Source organism: Telopea speciosissima, chromosome 10, assembly GCF_018873765.1.
Source record: "Telopea speciosissima isolate NSW1024214 ecotype Mountain lineage chromosome 10, Tspe_v1, whole genome shotgun sequence".
Classification (NCBI taxonomy): Eukaryota; Viridiplantae; Streptophyta; class Magnoliopsida; order Proteales; family Proteaceae; genus Telopea; species Telopea speciosissima.
The window spans coordinates 57632317-57656912 of NC_057925.1; the positions used below are offsets into that span (position 1 = coordinate 57632317).

Genomic DNA, 24596 nt, shown 5'->3' on the forward strand with positions numbered 1-24596 from the left:
TCCTCACATTCATTAAAATATAAATTATTTTGGGAAGAGAAACAATAGAATGTGAGAGGGTGTAGAGTACCTCGCTTGCTCAGAGCATCATCTTCTCCCATCAATAAAATACATTTCCGTACATGCTTACCTTACTCTGATTACTTTTATTTTTATGTATTCTCCCATTGATTGACAAAGTTATGTGTCTTGGCACTTGGCAAACTCCAAATAGACTAAAACTTGACATGTGGGCAAAGAATCTTGGGTTTACACCATCTTCAGAATTTGAGCCCTATTTGTTATTCCACGTGGCAATGGTTGACACTTAGAGTATTCGTATAAAAAAAGACTCCTACCATAGATTTGTGGGAACCAAGCTCCCAACTTATGCTTAACAATATTTACCTTCATTATAAACATAGGCAAATGTTTCCAAACATGGTTAGTGCACTTATTTCGTATAAATTTTTAAGAAGGATGCATTTTGTTGTCACCAAGTAGGTGACCTAAGAAGTAATCTTATTTTTTTCTTCTCGTCTTATTCCTAAAAGTTATTTAAAATAATATTTAATGCAATGAGAATCCTATTGTACCTTCAGCTGATTTTCTTAAATTCCCTTTTAAGAAAATCAATTGATGATACATAAACTTAGGCTCTTTTTTATATCATTTTTCTTTTTGTTTATGGCCTTTCTTTTTTGTTTTTTTTAAAATTTTTAAAATCATTACTGAAAGTCATTTTCGATCAAAAAAATTAGAAATTGTTTGGTAACTATTAAACATAATAGATTGTAGAATAAAAATTAGGTGTGGTATGCTTATGTGCAGAATTTTTTTCTTTGTAGTTAAATAGGAGTTTGTGACTTACCAAACAACATTTATTAATGAATGAGTTGCAAGGTAACAACCTCGTTACATTTTTTTGGTGAATCAATCTCATAACATGGTTTCCTTGAACTCCAAACTTGGAATCCCTTTATTTGGACATAAAATATTAAAAAAGGAGTAGAAAATGGGCCCACGACAATAGGCCCATGGGCCTAGTTACACCCCCATTTTTTTCATCCATTAAACAATCATTTGGACCACTTCTACTTTTGGACATTAAAACCAATCCTGCAGACCATCTTCGTTACACACACCGTCGTCCATCCTCCTAATGGATGGACCTCCGACCAAGAAGCCAATAAAGCCTTAATATCATTTTTGCATGATAGATAACAGAAAACATAGAAATTTCATTACCTTTATAAGATGCATGACATCAAACGGCCAGTGAAATGCATGCATTTGATGTGAGCAATGTATACACAATATTATTATACAATATTGTTGCATAATATCTATTTGTAAGAACTCATTGTTCGAAGGTAGTGATTTGACATCGTTTTTCTAGTTTCTTATCTTGAGTGAGATGCATGTTGTTATGATAAGAGATAATAATTATGACAATACAACCATGCAACTTCAAATGTCAAGACTAAAACATTGGAGGAAACCAATAATATGAACTTATTCAGTAAGTATACATTTACCATAGGGCCCATAAAATTACTTTTTCTCACATGACAAAAATCATGTTTTTATTTTTTATTTTATCTGATTAGATAAAAAAAACTCTCATTGTAATACAAATATTGAGAAGATGGTAGAACACATTTAAAGCTCTCTTTGCTATTATTTTTATTTCTGTTTCCATGCTATTCTGAAAATAACTTATCTAATAATTTTAAGATTAAAAAAAATAGGAATTGTTTGGTTGTAATAGTATAGAATAAATTATAGAACAAAAATATATTTGGTGGTCTACTTTCAGAATAGATTCTCACTTTTTTTTTTCTTTTCCGACAAAATTGCAGCCATAAAACAAACAAGGGATATCGAAAATACAAAAAAATGAAGTAAGTTAGGTGAATGTTCATCATCATTTTGTTTTACAATCAAACATCTACGATCACAACCGGCCTCTGCGATTGCTACTCCAGAAGTATGTATCAATTGAGACTTTGGTAATTTGAACAAGAGGCTTCATCTTGGGCTACATGATAGATGACTTTGCCACTTAAACTGCATGACACTTGATGGATGGTTCCTTGACTTGCGACTTTAGTGGTGTAAAGCTTTTAAGTCCCATAGTTATTGTATAGAAGGGGATGGGAATAAATGATTATAAAAACACAAACCTATCTTCAGTCACGTTTGAAATCAGGTAACAATGCCTTTTGTGGTGGAGAGATTTATGAGTCGAGAATCAGATCACAATTAATACCCTAATATATGTGAAGCATGAAGTTCCTGTATAACGATTCTCTGTTCAAGATAGATTAGTTTTTCTAAATAAAATTGAATTTTTGTTCAAAGAAAATTTGAAGCATATGAATAGGAATTTGCATATGTAGATGAGATATAATTTTTTTTAATCAAAAATAAATTTAAGTAGCATTAGAACGTAACTGAAAATTCCCATAACATGCTCCGCCAATACCACTAGGGCCTCGTGAACATGTACAAGAGCCATCCACATTTACCTTGATGATGTTAAATGGAGGAGGAATCCAATCTAATAGTATGTTTGTCAAAGGTATGGACTCAGGAGCTAAGGTGTGATAATATTCTTTTGTATGCTGTAGTAGACTAAAGATGTAGATGTTTTAAAATGGCTTCGAAAACAGTATCATTATAAGCTAACCAAAGATGCCAAAGAACACTTGTAAGAAGAGCCAAACTCCATTTGCTGTAAAAATATGACATAAAACCGATTAAATTCCAGACTGAAGTTGCATATGTGCAAGATAAGAAAATATGATCAGTGGGCCAAAGGATTAAAATTGCAAAATGGGTAAACAGAATCAAATGAAAACCCCAGAAACTGAGGCAATGTTTGGTTGCAAGGGGAATTAAAAGGAAGCGAAGTGAAAATTTTCAAACCTTAAAAAAAAACTTTTGTAGTAATTACCCTATGTGATTGTATAAACTACTTAATTTTCGTACCATATTTAATAATGATACATTTTACTTGTAATTTTTATTTTACTTTTTAAACCAAAGGGAATATTTGGATGCAAGTTAAAGTGAAATTTAATAACCAAATATAGAATGATTTGGAGTAAGTGATATAGTCACATAGGGTAATGATTATAAAAGTTTCTTATTTAAGTTTAAAAATTTCACTTCCCTTCCTTTTAATTCCCTTTGGAACCAAACAAAGCCTAAGTAAATCCCAAATGTAGGATCCGATTCTATAAAATTTTCCATAAAAATTTGCAACAGTGTCTCAGCATGTCAGAGTCGCTGCCAGATAGGATGGATGTAATATGTGGAACAATGTTAGAAAACCAATGGTGTACAAAATAAAATCAGAAACGGTCTGGCAAAGAGGATTTGATTTGGGACCCAAGGATCTGTTGAAGGGTTAATGGTGTGGCCGTGACCCACCTTAGTGTTCGCCAAGATGTGTGCGGTTCAGCTCAACCGCTGGATGCTCCCGGCAACACCCTAGGCGTTGGGCTCCCTGGAGACGATCCTAATCCCCTTGCAAATGTAGACTGCACATAGAATCATTGAAATATTTTCTGATGCTACCTTTTGTAGTAACAAAATTAGAAGGTGCCTAAGTGCATGGTTTTAGTGCATGCTATAATGCTATCGGATCTGTTGTCACCTGAAAAATCAATACGACATCGATATGGTATCAGAATGGATCAACCATATTGGACAAATTTACCCATGAATCTCCTTTAAAAATAATGTTTTCTTATTTTTTAATCATTTTACCCTTTGTCCGTCATGTCACTGATACTTTATCGACACAGTATCAAGATCGATTACTTACAAAACCGGTACATATCACCCGATATGGGCGATACGATACGATACGATATCGATACCTCAGTCCTCAGTCCTCAAACCATGCCTAAGTGTTAAAAAATTGTAAACGCATTTATTAAATGAAAATGCTAAACTTACAAATTTTGAGATTTGATACTCCAATCAGTTATCAGAGAAAAAAATCTTATTTATTTTTTTACTTCCCCCTATTGACATGTACAGATAAGCCAATTGATCGAGCAAACTGTCGAGTATTGTTTTAAATTGTAAAACGTTTGATGGATGACTGACCAAACAACATAAATTTAGTAATGCAATGCTCTACTAAAAGATTGCAAAAAAATAATAATAATACTTCAAGCATTAAACCATCATTTCAATATTAAAACTAATCCTTTTTGAACTTGGGCCCATTCCTTGGTGCGGTCTCTCCTTGTTGGACCAAATGTCCACCCTCCCAGTAGATGGACCTCCGGCCCAAGTAGCCAACAAGGCTTAATCTCAAATTTTCATGATAGATAACAGAAAATACAGAAATTTCATTACCTTTACAAGATGCATGACATCAAACAATTAGTGAAATGCATGCATTTGATGTGAGCAATGTATATAAATTTTTTACAAATCGTTGTATAATACTTGTCTATAAGAACTTATTGCCTTAAGGTAGTTTTTTTCTTTCCTATCTCAAACGAGATGCATGTTGTGATAAGAGAAAATAGTTCTAACGATGCAACTTCAAATGTCTAGACTAAAACATTGGAGGAAACCAATATATGAATTTATTTAGTAAGTATACATTTGCTATAGGCCCATAAAATTTTTTTTTAATTTCTTAAATAACAAAAACTATGTTTTTTTTTTTTCCATTTAATCTGATTATATTTAAAGTTCTCTTTGGAACACAAATATTGTGAAATAAAAGAATAATTTTAAAGCTCTCTTTGATATCATTTATATTTTTGTTTTCTTGTTATTTCTGAAAATAACTTAATAGATTCTAACTCTTTTTTCTTTTTAAAAAAAAAGTGCAGTCATCAAATAAGGGCAATAACAAATGCAGCAGGCGGAGAACGGTTGGATGGATCCACGAACAAATGCCCGGTTTAAAGCTTTAAGTTTTGTAGATGCGATGATGGAAATAGATATTTTATGGCTAGTATGTAATGTTTGCCGCATGGGGTTGTTGCTGTGTGCGAGGGTGCCACGCAGCGCTGCTGCCGCATGCGGAACTGTCACGCAGTGCTGTTGCTACGTGCAGGGCTGCCACATAGTGCTGCTGCTGTGTGCGGGGCTGCCACGTAGTGCTGCTGCTGCGTGCCAAATGTTGGATGCGCTTTTCGAGGTGAAATAGGGTGGTGTCCTGCAGCTCCACACGAAGAGTTTTTTTCAGTTATGGCAGGTGACCCCTGGTGAGTGATCGTCACGCCGATGCTTCGTACTTAAGAGTTTTTTCCTTTTTGTGGTCGGCTGAGTCCTCTTTCTTTCTTTCAGTGTCTGGAGTCGCCCCCATCACAAGTGACTATTTTTCCTTTGTAGCAAGTTCAAGGCCCAAACATTGCTGAAATGAGATGAAACTTTTTAGATAGGATACTTTCATGATATTAAAGCATGTGCTACCTCGAGATCACACAAATGACTTCCTCACGATGAGCTACGTACCTTAAAACAAAAAACAACAAATCTTCGAAAACCGACATCCGAGCACAAAGTTATGACCCCCAAAAGTTTTTACATCAAATTCATTTTTCTTTTCCAATACAGTCAAAATATGCAACCGTGGTCAATTCCATCTCGTAGATCTTGAAAATTAGACCCAAAATGAGTGACATAGTTAAATCTTCGCCCGAAGCTAGTAGGGCCATGGAACATGGATTTGATGAAATGAGGGCAAATTTTTTTTTGTTTTGCAACAAATCTTAGGACATGCATTAATATGATGAAAAATATACTATCCGAAAAATTCCAAGGTTAAAATTGTCATCTATGTACTTAAATGCAAAATTTCAGTCTCAGATTCCACGAAATCTAGATCCGATTGTGAAGTTCCAAGCCCGGCACAGCGGCATCAGGGATGTCGAGTTGAAGAAATCCCTGATCATAAATGAGCCGATGGACATGTATGAACTCTTCTCGCGATGCGAGAAGCACATCAATCTTGCAGAAGTTCTTACAACCAAACAAGAAAAAGAAGAAACAAAGCCCGGAAAGAAAAATCAAGAAAGGAAAGATGCCCACTCTTTTGGTATCGTTTAAATTTTTTAAGGTACCTCATATCTGCCCTAATTTTGGCACATTTATGTATTATGATAATATTTTTTTTCATCTATACGGAACGAATATGTTTTCCAAAAAAGAGGATAGAAACGCCATTTACATAGAAAGACAACTCCCTCCTACCCTACCTCTTCTTCTTCTTCCTGCAACCTCACCGCCCCTTCCCCCTCTTCTTGTTCTTTCTACAACCCAACCTGTGATTCAGTAATCTGGATAATTCCAAAAGTTACAAATTGCAACATTTAAGTTCACAGAAAGTAATCGTAGATCAAATATATACACATAAACAAAGCATATTAAAAATAGAAAATACAAGTAGCAAGTCAGCAAACAACATCAACGAAGGTGACATACCTGATCTGCAACAACATACGAGATTGCAATGATACATGGAAGACAACGTCCAAACTTCTGTTTGTCTGGGAAACAATATAACAAGTTTGAAAAATAATAATTGGAATAAAATATATATGTACGAACCAATAGAGCTGACATGAATTATGAGTCAACGCTTGGACACTGGAAGATACCCAGTAGAATTCAATAATCTACTATATGAATGAAAACATAGTATTTGCAAATTCCAGATGCTTTTTGGTTCTGTTGGTGAAAAAAGATAGAGAGAGAAAGAATGAAATGACATAAAAAGAAGAAAAATAAAATGCACAAGTTTGAGTATTAGATCACAGGGGTTCTTGCAGGGCTCACGAGGAAGGAAGTTCAAGGGCACACAGTGAAGGAGAGGCAAAGGAGGTGGGTGCGGGTGAAGAGCAATCTATCTAGTGGAGGGGGTCAGGTTAATTTGGTAATTAATTTGAAAGCAAATTTTTTTTATGCAAATAAGATCTATTGCTTAAAAGGAGGAAATTACATGGTGATAGAGCGGTGGGAAATTGACATTGTCTGAAATGGCGTTGAGGGCCAGTTGTTCTGCAAATGTCTATCTTTAAATAATGGGTTCATGTTCTCTGTGTCGCAGAGCAGGGGGTCTGGGCACTGGGGGGGGGGGGGAGGGTGATCATTGCACCCAACCCCATGTGTCTGGGTGCAGCCTGTGCCCAGGCACAGAGAATATTCTCCCTTAAATAATTTAAACATCGAAGAGGAGAAGTTAGAAGTTAGATCAACTAATTCTAAAAACTGGTAGATAATGTTCTAGGGGATTGCAAAGGAATGAGACGGATGGCAGAGATTGGCTAACTGGACGGTGGTACACCAGACATACCATCCTTTGAGTAGCCCAAAAAGCTTTGCTTTCAGATTATCTGATGGAGATGCTGAGAGAGAACCTGCAGAAGTTAGAATACCCTGGCCATCTAAAACACAAAAGCCCACCCTGTTTGTTACTCTTAGAAGCGGGTCATAAATGCCTACGCATAATAAAACAGGGCAGTTTATAACAAGGTTAGAAACATGTTGGGATAAACTATCATTACAGATAAAACTTGTATTATCAAGGGGGGTGGGTATTGGAGGGGTGTGGGATGGAGGGGAAATATTCAAGTCACCGAGCCATTTAGTTATACACCGAAGAATAAAAAGTGGACCAACACTAGTTGAACGCCTGAACCATGGACCACATTGTTTCTTACAACCTAGATGAAATAACAAGTAGGGTTTTTTCCAAATGCCTCCCTCAAATTTTTCATACGTACAAAATGCACCGCTAAGCTTTCACTATTTCCAAATACACACCTACTTTCCAAACTTTGTAACACTCTAGTCTAGTCCGTTAGTCTGGGATGTGAGACGTTAGTTTCTGGGAATCTACTGACCAAAATGGCCTTGTGATAAAAACCCATCAAAATTAAAGAATAAAGTGACCATATTGCCCTCATCTTTTTCAAATCGTTTAGGGTTTGAAACTGAAAATCGAATAAAACATAAAGTCATCCAAAAAAAAAGGGGAAAATTGCTCCGAGGGTTTTAAGGTTTTAACCCTTTTTCCTTAAAACCATCCATTTCAGAAAATAAAACATGGGTTGGAAAATATGACTTGACCTCCATTCAAGGTGGTAGATATGGAGAGATCTACATGATTAGGTTTCAGATTAGACAAAAAATAGATAAAGGCACGGGGATTTCCTGCTGTTCATGAAGACATAAGAAGAAGAAGATCAAACCCTAACCTCTAGCACGATAGCACCAAAGAGCCACTTTGGCCAAAGTTCGACGGAAACGAGAGAGGGAGAAAAAAGGGTAAGGCAGGGAGTTCGATGAAATGATAGAAATACCATTTTATATACTAATTTGCAATATAATCTTGAGATTTTAATAATAAAAAAATAAAATATCTAAATTACCCCATTAATTGATCCTTCAATGTCCCACTGGTTATTGCATATTGGGTTTTTTCACCATTTTGTTATTTTTCCAAACATAATCTACCCTTGTTACATGAATAACAACCCATACAAAAATCATTGATGGTTCTTAAAAAATGGATTTATAGTTATGCCATTGGAAAAATAGATTTTTTATAAAATAAAAAGAAAATGTTCTCTATTTGGGAATGTAGCCTACGCTAGTGCTTCCTTGTGTCTATCTCTCTCCTCCCTTTGATATAATTTCTTTGCCCCTTGAAATAATTCCTTTATGGGGGTAATCATTGGGTACTTTCTGCCGGCCTAAACTACACTCTTGGATAGGAAATACTTTCCCTAAAATAGAATTCCAAACCAAACAATTTCGAAACCATTTTTCCAAAGTTAGGAAAAATTTGGTCAAAATATGAGGTCATATGATTGACTTTTGGCCACTGAGCCACAATGGGTATTTTGGTGATCAAATTGTCCTGCTTATTTAAATGTATTGCAAATTGTTAGGGGAGAGTAATCATGTAATATGGACCTCCCTGTCATCATCGACATGTATGATTTTAGGGGCACAAAATGAGTTGTCGACACTAAACCTTTTTTTGTTTTAACAGAAGAATAAAAAAATAATGATAATTAACTTAAATGTATATATATATTTTATGGATTGCTTTGCCGTAGCACAGACTGCGCCCAAACAGATGGGCTAGGTATTTTTGCCATTCAAGGGGGCGGGGTGATCATTTCGCTCATCCCCCATGTGTTTGGGGGCAGTCTGCAGCTCCAGTACAAAGAACATTTGGCCATATTTTATATATCAAACCAATGTTATATATCAAATATGAGGGAAAAAAGGCTGGGCACGCCGCCAGGGGAATCATTATCCTCTCTTGTCTGTTGCTCGAACAGGACCGTGCAGTCCCGTCACATGGGGGCACAAAATGACGACCTAACCCCTTGCCCGAACACACTGCCAGGGCGAGGTTAAGTCGTCATTTTGCGCCCCCATGTGAGGGGATAGCACGGTCCTGTCCGTGCAGCGGACAGGAGAGGAAAAAATTCCCGCTAGGGTGCCCAACATGTGTCATTCTCTCTCCTTTGAAAAAGCTCCCTATCCTCCTATGTCCAAACTTGTGATTGATGCATGCTGCTAGCTTACTGAAAGCTAGCGGTATACCTAACCCTCTCCCCAAATATAAATAAGGGTTGATGTTCTCTGTGTCGCAGTGCAACCTGAGCCTTGACACATAGGCTGGGTATTCCGGCCATTTAGGGTGGGGGAGGGTGGTCATTTTGCCCACCCCTATGTTTCTGGGCGCAGCTTGCGCCCCCGGCACAGAAAACATTTGGCCTATAATAATACTCATTCAATAGCTTTTCATACACAATAAAAAAAAACTTAATCAATATAAACATATATAATATATGGAAAGCAGTTTTCTATACGGGAGTGTGGCCTATGCCAACACTCCCATGTGTCTATCTCTCTGTTCCTTAAAACAAGGGGATATAATTGTCTTTTCACATGAAGAGGAGAGAGATAGACTCATGGGAGTGCTAGCATAGGCCACACTCCTGGACAAAGAACTGTTTCCCATAAATATATATATATATATATTATATCAAATATGTCAGGAAGAGATCTCTGTGAGGAAGTGTGGTCCTTGCACGCGTGTGGGGCAAATGAAAGAACACACAAAATCATCAATACGACAAACATTTCCACCTTTCATAGGGGTGGGGCGGTCATTTTGCCTTCCCTTTGTGTTTAGGCGCAAGGTCTTACGAAGAATCTTTGCCACTAAACGCACTGTCACTTTACCGTACGCGCATATTAGCCAAACCCACATATAAGACTTTATTTTTGATAAAGAACCCACATATAAGACTCGTTGGTGCATAATCCATCCCTACGCTCTCTCCTTCTCTTTTACCGAGAAATACAAGGACAGCGTCTCCGGCCGAGACGACTAAAGCAGTGAGCACTGAGAAGGAGAGAAAAAAAATAAAAAATTATTGGGCTGTGAAAAATACATTAAGGAATAGGGAATGCTAAATTGCTAACCGGTCCTGTGTGGGGCGTGTACCTGCGCCCAAAGATTTTGATTGCAGGAAAAATCCCGCTAAAAAATAAGAAAGAAAGAAAAAACCCGTAATCAATTCCATGGCATTTCATGTCGCTTGCCCAATTACATGGTTCGTCTCCACTCTCTCACCTAAAATCTCCTCTATATTTATCCAAAGTTCCAAACCTTTAGCGGAAGTTTCTCAATTTTGTTTTGATAGAGTATGTTTGTGTTAATTGCAGTCAGCGTATATGCTTCTGCACGTTGGGTTTCCCTCAGAAGCTTCAGAGCGAGAAGGGGAGGAAAAATTTCTTGGAGGAGGTTTTTAGGGTTGAGGAGTTTTTGAGCGATCCATGGTCAGTTAGGGCTAGACAGAAGGGTACTGTTCAGGTTTCGGTTCCTCGAATTGTTGCGTCGACTCCTGTGGTGACTGCTGTAGCTGATGGGGTTGTGGGTGGAGATGGGGATGTGGAGGAAATGTCTGCTCAGACAAAGCGAGTTGCGTTGCAGAAGAAGGCGGTTGCTGAATCGTTGGCCGCAGAGGATTACGCTCGGAGGTTTGAGACCGGAGATTTCGCGGTGAGGTTCTTCAATTTTTTTAGCTTTTTATCGTAAGGGTACCAATTTGATGAACTTCAAATTGTGATTTTTTTAAAACCTTGTTATTTGAGTTGAAACGTATGCTTTGTGAAGTGGAATTGATTTTATTTTATATTTGAATAGTATAGGTAATGTGTTTATAGCAAATAGTTTAATCCCACTTTCACCCTTCTATAAGATTTCTCCTATCTAGCAGAATCAGTTTTTTTTTTTTTTTTGCTGTTACTACTATGATGGTTAGTCAATTGGAAGAGTGACTTGTATTTCTGTTCTCATCATCTGTAATGGTAGTATGCCAACTCGCACATTTTTAGGGGTTCTTTCCCCCGCATATTCATTAAGAAGGGATACTTGATGGTTCCTGTTTTAAATATGCTTTCTGTTAAGATTTAGTTGGTAAAGAGAAGAATGGTATTGATTGGGTGGGTAATCACTAATCATTATCAAGTTGCTACTGTTTAAAGGTTTTTATTTTTGTTTTCCCCGTGCTGGGAGATTTTTTTTGTACGACAAGAGTGAATACCATAGTGGCAGGAGGCTCTTCGTGACGAGGACTTTATATTTGAGACTCCGGGATGTTAGTTAGTTTGAATGTTTTTCTCTACTATGGGTCAGGATGAACCAATTTTCAGCATATTCAATTGATTGATCTGCAGTCTGTTAGGTGCTAAAGTGCACCACCCATTCTTATGTGAGATGTATTGGACTTCGAAGATTTTTCACATTTGTTCATCCTTGTTCAAACTATTATTATTGTTGATGTTGTTCTTATTATGATCATTTTTCATCATCATCAAATAAACCTCTATGTAGTTTATATTTGTTACTCTATATTTATTTAATAATTGGAAAAAGGTTCTTCACATTCGTGTCGAGGAAGCCATTCCTTGATGGTTTTTATCTTGTTGTGCCATGTGGAAGGGTCATGGGGCATTTCTGACCATTGGATGGATTGTGTATAGTTTGGATTCCCACTTGTCAAATTTTGGAGCCAAATTTGGTAATATACTATGGTATGTTTTTGCATTCCCTCCCCCTGTATTTTCTGTTTTCCATTTGCTTTCACCATATCTCAAAAGCTTGACTTCTGAACGGATTTCAAATCTATATTGCCAAGTGGCCAACTCAGTTAGGGCTGAAACTTAATAGATGTACAAGGGACCCTAGACCCTACTTCTCTAGAATTGAGCGTCTTTTGATCTGCCATGTTGTGATTCTTGCGAATAATAGCACTTTATAGTAAATCATTCCTTTGAATAACTATATTTTCTTCTCTTTAACAAACAAAGTTGGTGTATATTATTTTTCCCCTTATTTTCCTCCCCATGGTAGATTTTTATCTAGATACCGAATGCCCACATATGGACCTTCCTAAATAACTTGGAGACATAGTACTAAATCTTGTCTTGGAGGGCCATTTTGGCCAGACCGAAATTTTGCCGAAACATTGTATTTTTTCATGAGTTTTGCCTGGCCATTTCGGGGTGCAAAATGCCGAAATGAGCGAAATACCGAAACGAAATAACCGAAATTTTGACGAAACTGTACATTTTTTATACCGAAATGAGTGAGACTCTGAAACGAAATGACCGAAATTTTGTATTTATTCATTTTGAAGCAGCATTTTGTCTAGGTAGAGTCGAAATTTCCAAAATATGCAAGATTTAGTACTATGCTTGGAGAGTCATCTATTTATTTGGGTGCTGTGGTCTCATTTTGTCACTGGCTCCTGTTATTTCCTTCATGTGTGTTACGATCTGTAACACGATAGTGGGAGTCCCTCTATTGTGGTTTCGTTTATTGCTTTGTGTCTTTAATTGTTACTTGCCTATTCTAAGTAATTAGGCTTTAGGCTTAACTAGGTAAGAGTTTTATTCCTTTTGTAATTCTGTTTTGGCTTTAATATAAATATACGTTCGCTGGTACGATAGAACATACATTCTATCACACATCCCTTTTCTCCCATTGTTCTCTCTTCTTCTCCCTTAATCTCTTTCTATCTTCTCTTTTCTCTTTGCCAGGCACTGGTTACAGGCTCTGGGATTCTTTACATGGTATCGGAGCATTAAGCAGTGCCTGGTTCTCTCTGTAAAAGCTGTTTTGAGAGTTGTTTTGGGTTTCTAGTTTGAAGAACAAAACCCTAGGTTCATAGAAGAAGAAGAACTAGGGTTTCATATACTGATTTCAACGAAGATTTGTATGAAAAATCATACCTGATCGATTGCTGATTTATTTTTGAATTCATACTGCTGAAGTGATCGGGGATTTCCTAAGTTGCTTCTGTCATTCTGTATTGATTGTTCATTTGCTGCTGTACCTCGCCGGTTGCCTTGCGATTTGAAGTAATTGCTGCTGCTATCATTGATAATTTTCTGAGATCTTCCTGGGCTGTTTGGGGATGTTTGGTGCTTGCTACTGTCGTATAGAAGTCAAGAGGGTTGACGATATATTTTCTTGTTTATAGGTGTCGATTTGCTGCTGCTACTGCTGTCGTCCAGGGTGCAATTGAACTCATACCCCCCTTGTTTTCATCGATTTGCTGATGTTGAGAAGAAGACTATTCTGTTGATTATGTGTTTACCGACTTTTCTTACCCCACTGGTTTTCGCCTCTGGTTAGGAGTCCAGAGGTTGAAGACGAGATTCCCACAAGAAGGTTTCCTGTTTTATTGTGGGTGATTTTACCCATGATTTTTGTTTTAGCCTATTTTATTTGTTTGATTTCCTAAATTACCCTTCTCATTACCACTAAATCCCCAGTGGTTTCCTTTCATATCCCATTTTGAATGATTGAACAACCCTCATGCGCGGCTGTTGGTTTTATTTCCTTATTTTGTTTTTCAAAATTGCCCCTATCTTTCACCTTATTTCCGTCATATCCTTTAATTAACTTTATTTCCAATTCTATCCCTTCACATTAAACACTAATCCCTACCATATCCCCTCCTCTTTACTTACTTGGTGAACCCTTAAAAATTCTGGTTTATTACCAGATTGCCACTACTTCCTTGTACTTATGTTTTACCTCTCTTGGATGGATCGATAATTGGGTTTAAGTATGGGATTGCATTGGGAGTGATGGATTAATTACAAATTTGCCATTTCTTGCTTTGGTGGATCCTGGACCCTGGATCGCATTAGTTTGGGATTTTATTTGCTATCGTGAGGGGTGCTTATTTTATTGACGATTATATGTGGCTGCTTGTGATTGAAGATTAATTTATTGGGATCTTATTTGCTGGTGCTCTTGCTTATAAGATTTGTTGAGATGCCCGTCCTTTCAGATTCTGATTATAGGTCGTTATTTGTTCACATGTAATGCTACACAGAGGGGGAGTGTGAAGATATCTACTTCAAGCTATTTTATCTAAGACTTTTTTATGTGTATGGGATTTTGGAGTGAGTCTGATTGTTGTTGGAGTGCTTTCCTTAAGAAGGGCTTTTGTCTTGCCATTGGAGCTGCACTTTTATGGGCTTTTGTGTAGCCATTGGAGCGGCACTTTTATCTATCTTTGTTTGAGCAGGTTCGTACTTGCATTTTGTTGCCTTCATCGGGAAGGACATTTGATGTAGCCATTGACTGCTGCATTTTTCTGGTTTTTATCTTCCTTGGGAAGAGCTTTTGGTGTTGGCGTGTTGCTGATTGGATTTGTTCGACATGAAGCCTTTTTTTTATACTGATAATGTTGATGATTTATGTGCTTGCTACTATTGCTACCTAACTGAAGTTCTCTTTGTGCTCACTGACGTCTATGACTACTACATGTGTTCAAGACTGATGTTGCCTTTCATATTTGTTCTTGTTGGTTCAAGTTGGAGCTTTCCTTTGATATATGTATACTCCAGCATGAGGGGGAGTGTTAAGATATGTAACACGATAGGGGGAGTCCCCCTATCGTGGTTTCCTTTATTGCTGTATGTCTTTAATTGTTCGTTTCCTACTAAGTAATTAGACTTTAGGCTTAACTAGGTAAGAGTTATATTTCTTTTGTAATTCTGTTTTGGCTTTAATATAAATATACGTTGGCTGGTACGTAGAACATACATTCTATCACACAACCCTTTTCTCCCGTTGTTCTCTCTTCTTCTCCCTTAATCTCTTTCAATCTTCTCTCTTCTCTTTGCCAGACACTAGTTAGAGGTTCTGGGATTCTTTACAATGAGTAAATAAATTTTGATTCGTCAGGAAAGCCAGAAAATCTGAGTAAAACATTTGCTGTTTTGTTCCTTCGTCAACTTAATTGTTTTAGTTTACTAATATTGATTCTCTTCTGTTTCAGGATGCCTCTAAAGAAACAGGTCAAGATATTGTTGAAGAACAGGGTTCTTCAACCATCAATGTAATGTGTAGATTATGCTTTTATGGTGAAAATGAAGGAAGCGAAAGAGCAATGAGGATGCTTGCATGCAAAATTTGCGGCAAAAAGTACCATAGGAACTGCGTGAAAAGTTGGGCCCAGCACAGAGGTCCCCTCTGTCCTTGATCTTTATCAGCTTTACCGTGTGTAATTCTGGTTGTTTATGCTTCAGTAAACCTTTTTCACGTGGAGTTTTGTTTCAGATATATTTCATTGGAGTTCATGGGCCTGCCCGTCTTGCCGAACTTGTGAGGTAATGGAATGATCTTATTTGCTCAAGTTCTTTTTGTGAATCTTTATGGCTGAAAGGAGCTTATTCAATTCCTATTGGGGAAGAGATTCTACTTGGGTCTTTGAAAATTGGATTGGACCCTTGTTCTTTGGAGAGGTTATGATAGATTAATTGTGGGAGGAGACTGCAAGACTTCTGAGGAGCCTTAGGGATTTGCATGTCTCATTAGGTTCAATGGGCGTGTTGCTTAAGAAGAACTAAACATTTCAATGAAATCCTAGGACAGTTAATGAGAGAGCCAATGACTTGGCCAAGCAAGAAGCTTTTGGCTTGGTTATCCTATGGGAATTGCATTCCTATGTGAGTTTGGTCTACTTAATGGGTGGTTATCATATGTTGTTTTTAACACCAGTTATGGCTTTGATTCTTTTTGGAGGCTTGTTGTATCTCTACCAGTTGGACTTCTCAATAAATTGTTCTTTACCACCCTCCCCCCCCCCCCCAACCAAAAAAAAAAAAATCGTTGAAAATTATGTACGGAAAAGAATTTTGTGAAGGAACTGTATGGACTCGATCTTCCTTAATTTTTTTCCTTTTCTTTTTTTGATAAACTCTTCTTTGCTTAACTTTTGAAACTATTAGAACAAGTTTTCAGTGAATTTGGATTCTTTCTCAAAATCAGGATTAGATTGGTATGATTAGTAATTGGAGGGAGAGGGTAAAGTTTGAGGATGAAAGGGATAGGATTTTGCATGAAAAGGAGAAGTTTAAACTTTAAACTTTAAAGGTTAGGGACTTAGGGTTAGTAGTAGTCCAAGGAAACTTGTAGTAAAATTAGAGTTCAAGGTTAGAAGGTAGGTTTCAAGGCTAGAGTTCTAGAGTCTAGACAAGGAAAGTGAATTTTTAAGATAGGATTGAATTATAATTGGTGGAATGAAGTTTGTGTTTTAAAGATTTAAAAAAACTAAGGGTAACCTAGACATAGGGTGTGGTTGAGAGTTCTTAAAATCAAATAAAAACACAGTAAGTAGCTGAAGATGCTGCAGAAAGTCAGGGAAGAAAGGTAGCATGTAGATAACAAGAATTCTACTTACTGGAATACTTATCCTTCAGTTCTCCTTGAATTCACAAAGCACCAGTGAGTAATTTAACCCTGAACAGTATGCAACAGGAAGAGGATTCAAGCGGCAAAAGTAGTCTGACTAGTCTCCCCCCACCCCCAACACCCCCCCCCCCCAAAAAAAAAAGAAAAAAGGAGGGGGGGGGGTACAAAATAAGACCACATCTTTAATGAAGTAGACAAAACCTTTGATCGACCAAAAATGAAAATTATAAAATACCCCTTTTTCCAAGATAAGAGATATTAAATTAGCCTAATATTCATTATTTTCCTATTGAGTTGACATGCTTTTCATAGCAGTCTGTTTAGATGGCCCCATGATGCGGTGGCACTTGTATGGTTGGGACCAACATGACCAGGTTTGGAAACCCAAGCCCAGATGGAACTGGCCCATCCTGGGTTTTTGGTCTAATAAAGGTTGGTTGTAGTTTAGTTATATATTTGGAGTTTAAATTAACTTGTAATCTTTTATTTTATCATGTTTTGCTTTGAGTTGATTACATAGGAAATAGGAGGTAGCATTTGAGTTAGTTTGGGTTTTACATTCCAGTTAGGACTCTTTTGATTTAAATGCAAGCATGTACCCATCGTGGAGATTAGAATGAAAATTATTGAATTGAGAGTTTCGGGGTTTACCGTATTGTGGTGTGATAGTGATCACTGGCTTTTCTCCTTTCTCTTTCCCATCGATCTGCTTTACTTCCTTTCTCAGGTATTTTAGTGTTCTCTCATCTTCCTTCCATTATAGTTTCCTTGGAGTTTCTGGACTTCACCATATGTTTCTGTTCCAGCGTGACTGGGTTCAGATTTAGAGAATAGAGAGAATCTCTCTCTCTCTCTCTCTTCCTTCCTCCTCCCCCCTCCATCTTCCTGGCGTAGGATCCTCTCCTTTGGGGGACCAAACTCCTAGAGTTTCAGCCCCTAATCCTTGCCCATCCTTCAGAACCAGACCTGCACTAGATGGTTGATGAATCTGCCCGCCAGTTGCAATTTCAGTCCTACGATCTCAGTAATTTGATGGTTGATTGGATCTCGGTTGGGGTGTAATCCAAAAGTCTGTCCGTCATCCACCTACCATTAAAACCTAGGCCAAACAGAGAAGCACCGAAGGAGTTCTCTCCTTTGAAGCTGTGCTGGTTTTTTGCCTCGCTGTTTCGATTGGGAGGTTGAAGACAACCCCCCTTTACACAATATTGTGTATCTGGATTTTCTTTCCCCCTTTTCTCCTCCTTCATTTAATTCGCTTTTATCCTTTATTTTAGTTTTATTCCAAATCTATCCTCCTTCTCTAATTGCTAATTCCTCTTATGTCCTTCTACTCATGCAGATTTATCACCAAACTGGGCTTCTTTTATTAGGAATAAATCTAGGGTTGAGTTATATACATGTTGGGCCTTTGATCCCATGGGTTTTAAATGTAATAGGCCACTTTGAGGGGCCTAAACTATGGGTAATAATTAATAAGGTTACATACGGGATTAGTTAGTAGATTTCTTTTCATTTGGTTAGTGGTCATGTGATCACTTAAGTGATCACGTTTCTTGGTTAAGTGGTCATGTGACTATTTAATTGTTATGTAAGTTGGGCTGGATTAGGACTCTATTAGTCCAGCCATATTTTGAGTCTATTTCCTTTGTTATTTCACTTTCGTAGTCAGTTTATATTGCCTAATAGGTTAAGGATTAGGTTAGGCCTTCCCTTTTTAGTGTAGGAGTCTATTTTTGAGTCTTTTATATAAGGTTATAAGAGGGGCAAGCATTGAACACGAATTTTGATAATGAAAAAGCTTTTTCCTACTCTCTTTCATTGAAGATTTGTCTTGTGTTTGATCCAATTGACACCTTGCGGTATGAAGACTGGATGGTTTGTTGGTGGGATTGGTGTTTGATTCAGTCGACACCTTGCGGTGTAGCCGGGTGGTTCTTTTGAAGCTCTACATTCAAGTTCAAGTTCAAGTTCAAAGATTCAACTTTTATTCAAGTTCCTCCATCAACAAGTTGTTGCCAATAATTTTCTGCCATTACAAATCCTGGTTGTCTGGCTCCTGGTTGGTCTCCTACCAATCTAGGACTTACACTATCTACCCTTTCTTTTATTAATAGTCGTTTAAGATTCCTTTATTTACATTCTGCCATTCTTTTATAAACTTCAATTTAATTACTATCTTGCCACTAAACCTTTGAATTGAGTGTTCTCTTGCTCGTGTGGGCCCATAGTGATTCCAAATAGGGTTTCCGAACCTCGGGATCACCATCACCCCAAGTTATCCCATTTAGCCCTGCATGCTAATCAACCTTCAAGACCAAATTCTGATATTTGATGATCTGCAACATCAACATTTTAGGCACAGTTCAAAAACTCATCTCCGTTCGGTGTCTCTGCCAAGTCGAGACAACCAAAATCTCGACGAGATAGTGCATTTTTTCTTGGTTTCGGTGGGTAAATGGCCATGGTTGGCTCCGAAACTTTAGGGAAGCTTGTTTTAGGCTTAATAAACGTATTTAAATCTTCAAATTGTAAAAAGAATAATACCCAATTTGGTGTTTTGGATTTGCACCCTTGGTTGGTAGTAAACGTCGAACCCTTATGTAATGTTAAAATTATCATGGTGCCCTTATGTAAATCACGATAGAGAGAGTCTCTCTATCGTGGATATGTTTTCTCTTTTAGTTCTTGCTCTTTTAGTAGTTTCTATTTTCTAGGAGATTGTCTTTCTATTTTCTTTCCTACTCTAATTAGGAAAGCTTTTGTATTCTCTTCTACTTCTGAAGTTATAAATAAAGGTCTGTGAGAATAACTATTTTTGGCTGTCTTCAATTTTTTTGCAGCTGAATCAAAAAAAAAGATAACGCCCAGCAATTTCTTGGTCCATGAAATTAACCAGATACAATATGATCAAGAAATTAAAATTCATCCAGCGATCTTGTGCAGAACCAGCCTTGGTAGGCCTGACCATATCACCATAGTACCCAATAGCAAACAAACATGAATGAGACCATATAAGATAATTGCTGCCATTTAACTTGATGGTGTTCACCGGAAACGGACCGGAAACGGAATGAAGTCACGTTGCGATGAACCATCGGAATCAGAGGAAGCAGAAGTGATCTCCGAATTGTTAGGCATAGTGGTTGGTAAAAGAAAACTAGGAAAAAAATCCCCAAAAAATTCAGAACATAAGGAGGGAAGATAAAAAACCCTCAGTGGGAGTCAACTCACCACCAAGGATGGGTAAAAAATAATGGCAAGGAAGGGGAAAGCCTCCCGCTAGAGAAAAGGAGGGCGAGAGGCCTGCGGGCTGGAGGGAGTGGCGGAAGATGGTGGAGAGGCTGGTGGAGGTGGTGGAGGGCCTGGCGGAGCCTTTCGGGGGTGACTGAAGGTTGTGGAGGGACTGGTTAGGCCTGGTGGAGGCTGCGGTAGGTGGTGGAGGGCCTGCGGTGGTGGCTGCCTTAGGGCAGAATCATGATGGAGAAGAGAGAGAGAGAGAAAAAAAGAAAAAAAAGAAAAAAATCAATTCCCATATAATGTAGCCTAGGTAGGACAAAGCCCACTAGGAACCAGGGGAACAAGGTTATGTAGTAGGGCTGGCCGAATGGACAGTTTTAGGTAATTAGGTCACAAACTAGGGTTAGGGTTAGGGTTTCGAACTAGGGTTTGTTTGGTATTGAAGTGCAGGTTTTTATGAGTCTAATGGTATAAGTTGGATTGAATTTGGTTGAGGTTGGAAATCTAGGGTTTCGGCCTTTCGGGTAGGATGCCTTATGAAAATGGACTGTTTGTGAGATCTAGGGTTCAGGGGCAGATTCTTAGGAAAGGGGCTTATGGGTTTTAATATGCAGGTTTAAGGGATCCTAATGATGTAAAGAAGTTAGGGTTTGTATAGGTTTTCAAATTCTGCTGTACGGGGCAGAATTAAGTTGCAAGTTTAATGGAGGTCGAATGTGATGGGAGAAGGGAAATAGATCAGGTTTGTATAAAGGAAAACAAAAGGCAGCAGGTTCACTTACTGTAATGCAGAAATAAGGCAGCAGCTTGAAGATTGATAGAGCCTCCTGACTTTCACAGTGCAAGGAGTCGCAGGAGTCCACCCACCCTTCACCACCTTGAGTCCACAAGGATGCAAGCTCGCAGAGGAGCAGAGAAGGCAGCACGCAGGCAGCAGTTTCAGATTGAAACAAGAGTTTTTTTATGCAAAAATTAGTGGGGGAACCTGCCCACGATAGATATATTTATACTAAAAATTAGGGGCCAAAAGGCCTTACACATAATCAGATTTGAACTGGGAATTCCAGTTCTAAATCCTAGAAGCAATCCTAGTCAGATTAGGAGTAATGACTCTTAACCTGAATCCTAATAAAAACACAGCAGACTCATACTCTAACTGGGAGTACAAGCTTAAACAAACAAATAAACGAATAAGTCATCCCTCTAAAATCGTGGAGGGGAACAAAAGACTATTTTAACCCTATTAACTAAAACATTTAAAAACTAATTATGGAAAATAGAAGGCTCCAACGAAACAGGCCCAGTTAAGGGCTTTTCTTCTTCTTTTGCATGCTTGGACCTGCATCAGCTCACCTCGGCTTAGAAACATTCATCTTCGATGAATGGGTGAATGCCATGTAGCGATCATATAACTCCGGATCAAGTCTCTTGAAATCATCAGCATGTATCCAAGTGTTGTCCTGGCGTGGGCGACCTTTCCACTTGACAAGAAAGGAGTGGTAACCGGCGCCTTGACGAGTCATCTTGTGCATATCATCCAGAACCTCTTCAATCACATCTTCCGTAGGTGGCTTCAGTTGGGGTAGTCGCAACATGTGCTCTGAATCGCCATCATCTGAATGATGCCCCGTATACAAGTATAGATCAGCCACGTTGAAAACATTGCTTATGCCCATATCATCAGACAACTCCAGAACACAAGCATTAGGTCCAATACGTTTCAGCACCTTGTATGGACCCATCTTCTTTGGATGTAGCTTACTGTTGACACCTGGTTGGTGTCTCTCTGGATTCACCCGTACCATTACCATGTCTCCCGGCTTGAACTCTACGAACCGGCGATGTTTGTCGGCAGTGGACTTGTAGTGATCAGTGCTGAGTGCAATCTTGCGTTGAACATTTGCGTGCACTTCGGTGATATGGCGGAGGAATTCATCGGCTTCAACACTTACCCGAGCTTGAGGGGGTAAGGGAATGAGATCAATCGGACGGCGAGATTGTACCCCAAGGAGAATCTCGAAAGGAGTACGACCGGTGGTCCTGTTCGTGGAGCTGTTGTATGCAAACTCAGCAATGTCAAGGATAGAGGGCGACGTCCTCTCATAATCTTGGACCAAACACCGCAGCAAATTACCAAGGCTCCTATTAACTACTTCTGTTTGCCCGTCAGTTTGGGAATGGAATGCGGTAGAAAACAACAGCTTGGTGTTTGTCTTCAGCCATAGAGTCTTCCAGAAGTAACTCATAAACTTCACGTCACGGTCGGATACGATGGTACTGGGTAACCCATGGATGCGAACAATCTCCCTGAAGAACAGTTTGGCAATATGGGAAGCATCAAGTGTTCTTCGACAAGGAATGAAGTGAGCCCTCTGACCACCATGATGGAGTCAAATCTTTCTTTGGTAGGAGGTAGACCAAGTACAAAATCCATACTGAGATCAACCCAGGGCTGGTGAGGGATCGGCAGTGGTGAATAGAGGCCCGTATTTTGTTTGGTACCTTTAGCTAGCTGGCAAACTCGACACCTTCGGATAACATGCTCTACATACTTGGCCAAGTGAGGCCAATAGTACCGATCAGTCACCTGCGAGATGGTTTTATCCTTCCCGAAGTGTCCTCTTAGACCTCCTCCATGTAACTCCCTGATAATGTGGTTCCGTAAGGATGAGTCGGGAATACAAAGCCGAGTTCCTAAGAATAGGTAACCATCATGTAATGAATATTTAGGGTGCTGTCCACCCTGCTTCAATTCAGCATATAGGACTTGAAAGTCCTTGTCACTAGCATACTCATCTCTAATCTGCTCGATGCTAAGTGCATGGGCTGAAAAAGTGCTCAAGGTCAGGACTTTTCTACTTAGTGCATCAGCCACTGTATTTTCCTTTCCTGACTTGTATTTGTGGGCAAAGTTGAAATCCTGTAAATATGCAACCCATTTAGCATGCCTGGTGCTAATGGACTTCTGTGAATGGAGGTGCTTGAGTGCCTCATGATCAGTGTACAGGACGAATTCTTTGCCAATAAGGTAGTGTCTCCAATGCCGCAAGACTTGAACAACGGCATAAAGCTCTATATCATAAGTAGAGTACCGAGTCTTGCCATCATTGAGTTTCTCACTGTAGAATGCAATAGGATGTCCATTCTGCATAAGAACTCCGCCTAGACCAACATGGGAAGCATCGATAGCAACTTCGAAAATATGGTCAAAGTTGGGCAGGCGTAGCACTGGAGCTTCAGTCATCTTCTTCTTAATCACTTGAAAGGCCTTTTGAGCTGCTGTTGTCCATGCGAATGGACCCTTGTTCTGTTTGGTGCATTCGGTTATGGGTGCCATGATGGCACTGAAATTGCGAATGAATCGCCTGTAAAAAGAAGCCAAACCGTAGAAGCTTCGCACTTCAATAAATGTCTTCGGAGTAGGCCATTCAACAATGCTTCGGACCTTGTCCGGATCAGCTTCAACACCCTTTGAAGAAATTATAAAACTAAGGAAAATAACCATGGGCAGCATGAAGGAGCACTTCTTTAAATTTATAAACAGCTTCTCTTGCCGGAGCACTCTTAGAACTTGTTTCAGGTGGTCTTTTTGTTCATCTGGGTGCTTACTGTACACCAAAATATCATCAAAATAAACAACGAGAAACTTACCGATGAAAGGACGAAGTACCTGTGTCATGACTCTCATGAACGAGCTAGGTGCATTTGTTAGGCCAAAGGGCATGACCTTCCACTCGAACAATCCATCTTTGGTCTTGAAGGCTGTCTTCCATTCATCTCCAGGCCGGATGCGAATCTGATGGTATCCACTTCGAAGATTGATTTTGGAAAAAATCTTTGAACCAGACAGCATGTCTAGCATGTCATCAAGCCTAGGGATTGGGAACCTATACTTGATGGTAATCTTGTTGATAGTTTTGCTGTCCACACACATGCGCCACGAACCATCCTTCTTTGGTGTCAACAAGGCTGGAACAGCACAAGGGCTTATGCTCTCATCAATAAACCCCTTCTTGAGAAGCTGTCCAACTTGTTTAGTAAGCTCTTCATGCTCAGAGGGACTCATTCTGTAGGCGGGCAGATTTGGTAACATAGCACCGGGTACTAAGTTGATGGCATGTTGAATGTCTCTCAGTGGGGGTAACTCGTTGGGAAGTTCTTTTGGCACTACATCTGAAAAATCCTGCAATAAGTCTTTGATAGGTTGTGTAAACTTCACTTCAGGTTGGGCAGCAACCTCATGAGTCACCACAGCAAGAACCAAGCCTGTATCATGGCTGGTTTGTTCGAACTCTCTCTGTGGAACAGCCAACAACTTACTTCCAGATTCTGTCCCCTTCTGGTTGGTACGAGGACCCGGCGTTGACGTGATTCTTCAGGCCATTAAGGGGGTACCACTTGATCTCCTCTCCCTTATGTTGAAACACAAACAAGTTTTTTCTTCCTAGGAGGGCAACATCATTGTCATACAGCCATGGTCTTCCTAGTAACACATCAGTCATTCTCATCGGAATGATATCACACCAAATTTCCTCTGAATACTTGGGGGCCTGTAAGGGAATGTAACATCTTTTGTTCACATCAAGCTTATTCC

At 38.8% G+C, this 24596-nt stretch overlaps 1 protein-coding gene across 1 annotated transcript in view; it reads left to right on the forward strand.

Annotated features, from left to right (window-relative positions):
* Positions 1 to 10495: 10495 nt before the first annotated feature.
* Positions 10496 to 24596, forward strand: part of LOC122642576 — a 48163-nt gene continuing 34062 nt past the window's right edge. Inside the window, exons 1-4 of the mRNA XM_043836091.1 lie at positions 10496 to 10598; positions 10711 to 11047; positions 15348 to 15534; positions 15629 to 15678. Coding sequence (XP_043692026.1) covers positions 10567 to 10598; positions 10711 to 11047; positions 15348 to 15534; positions 15629 to 15678 — 606 coding nt within the window. The 5' untranslated portion in view covers positions 10496 to 10566. The remainder of the gene's footprint in view (positions 10599 to 10710; positions 11048 to 15347; positions 15535 to 15628; positions 15679 to 24596) is intronic.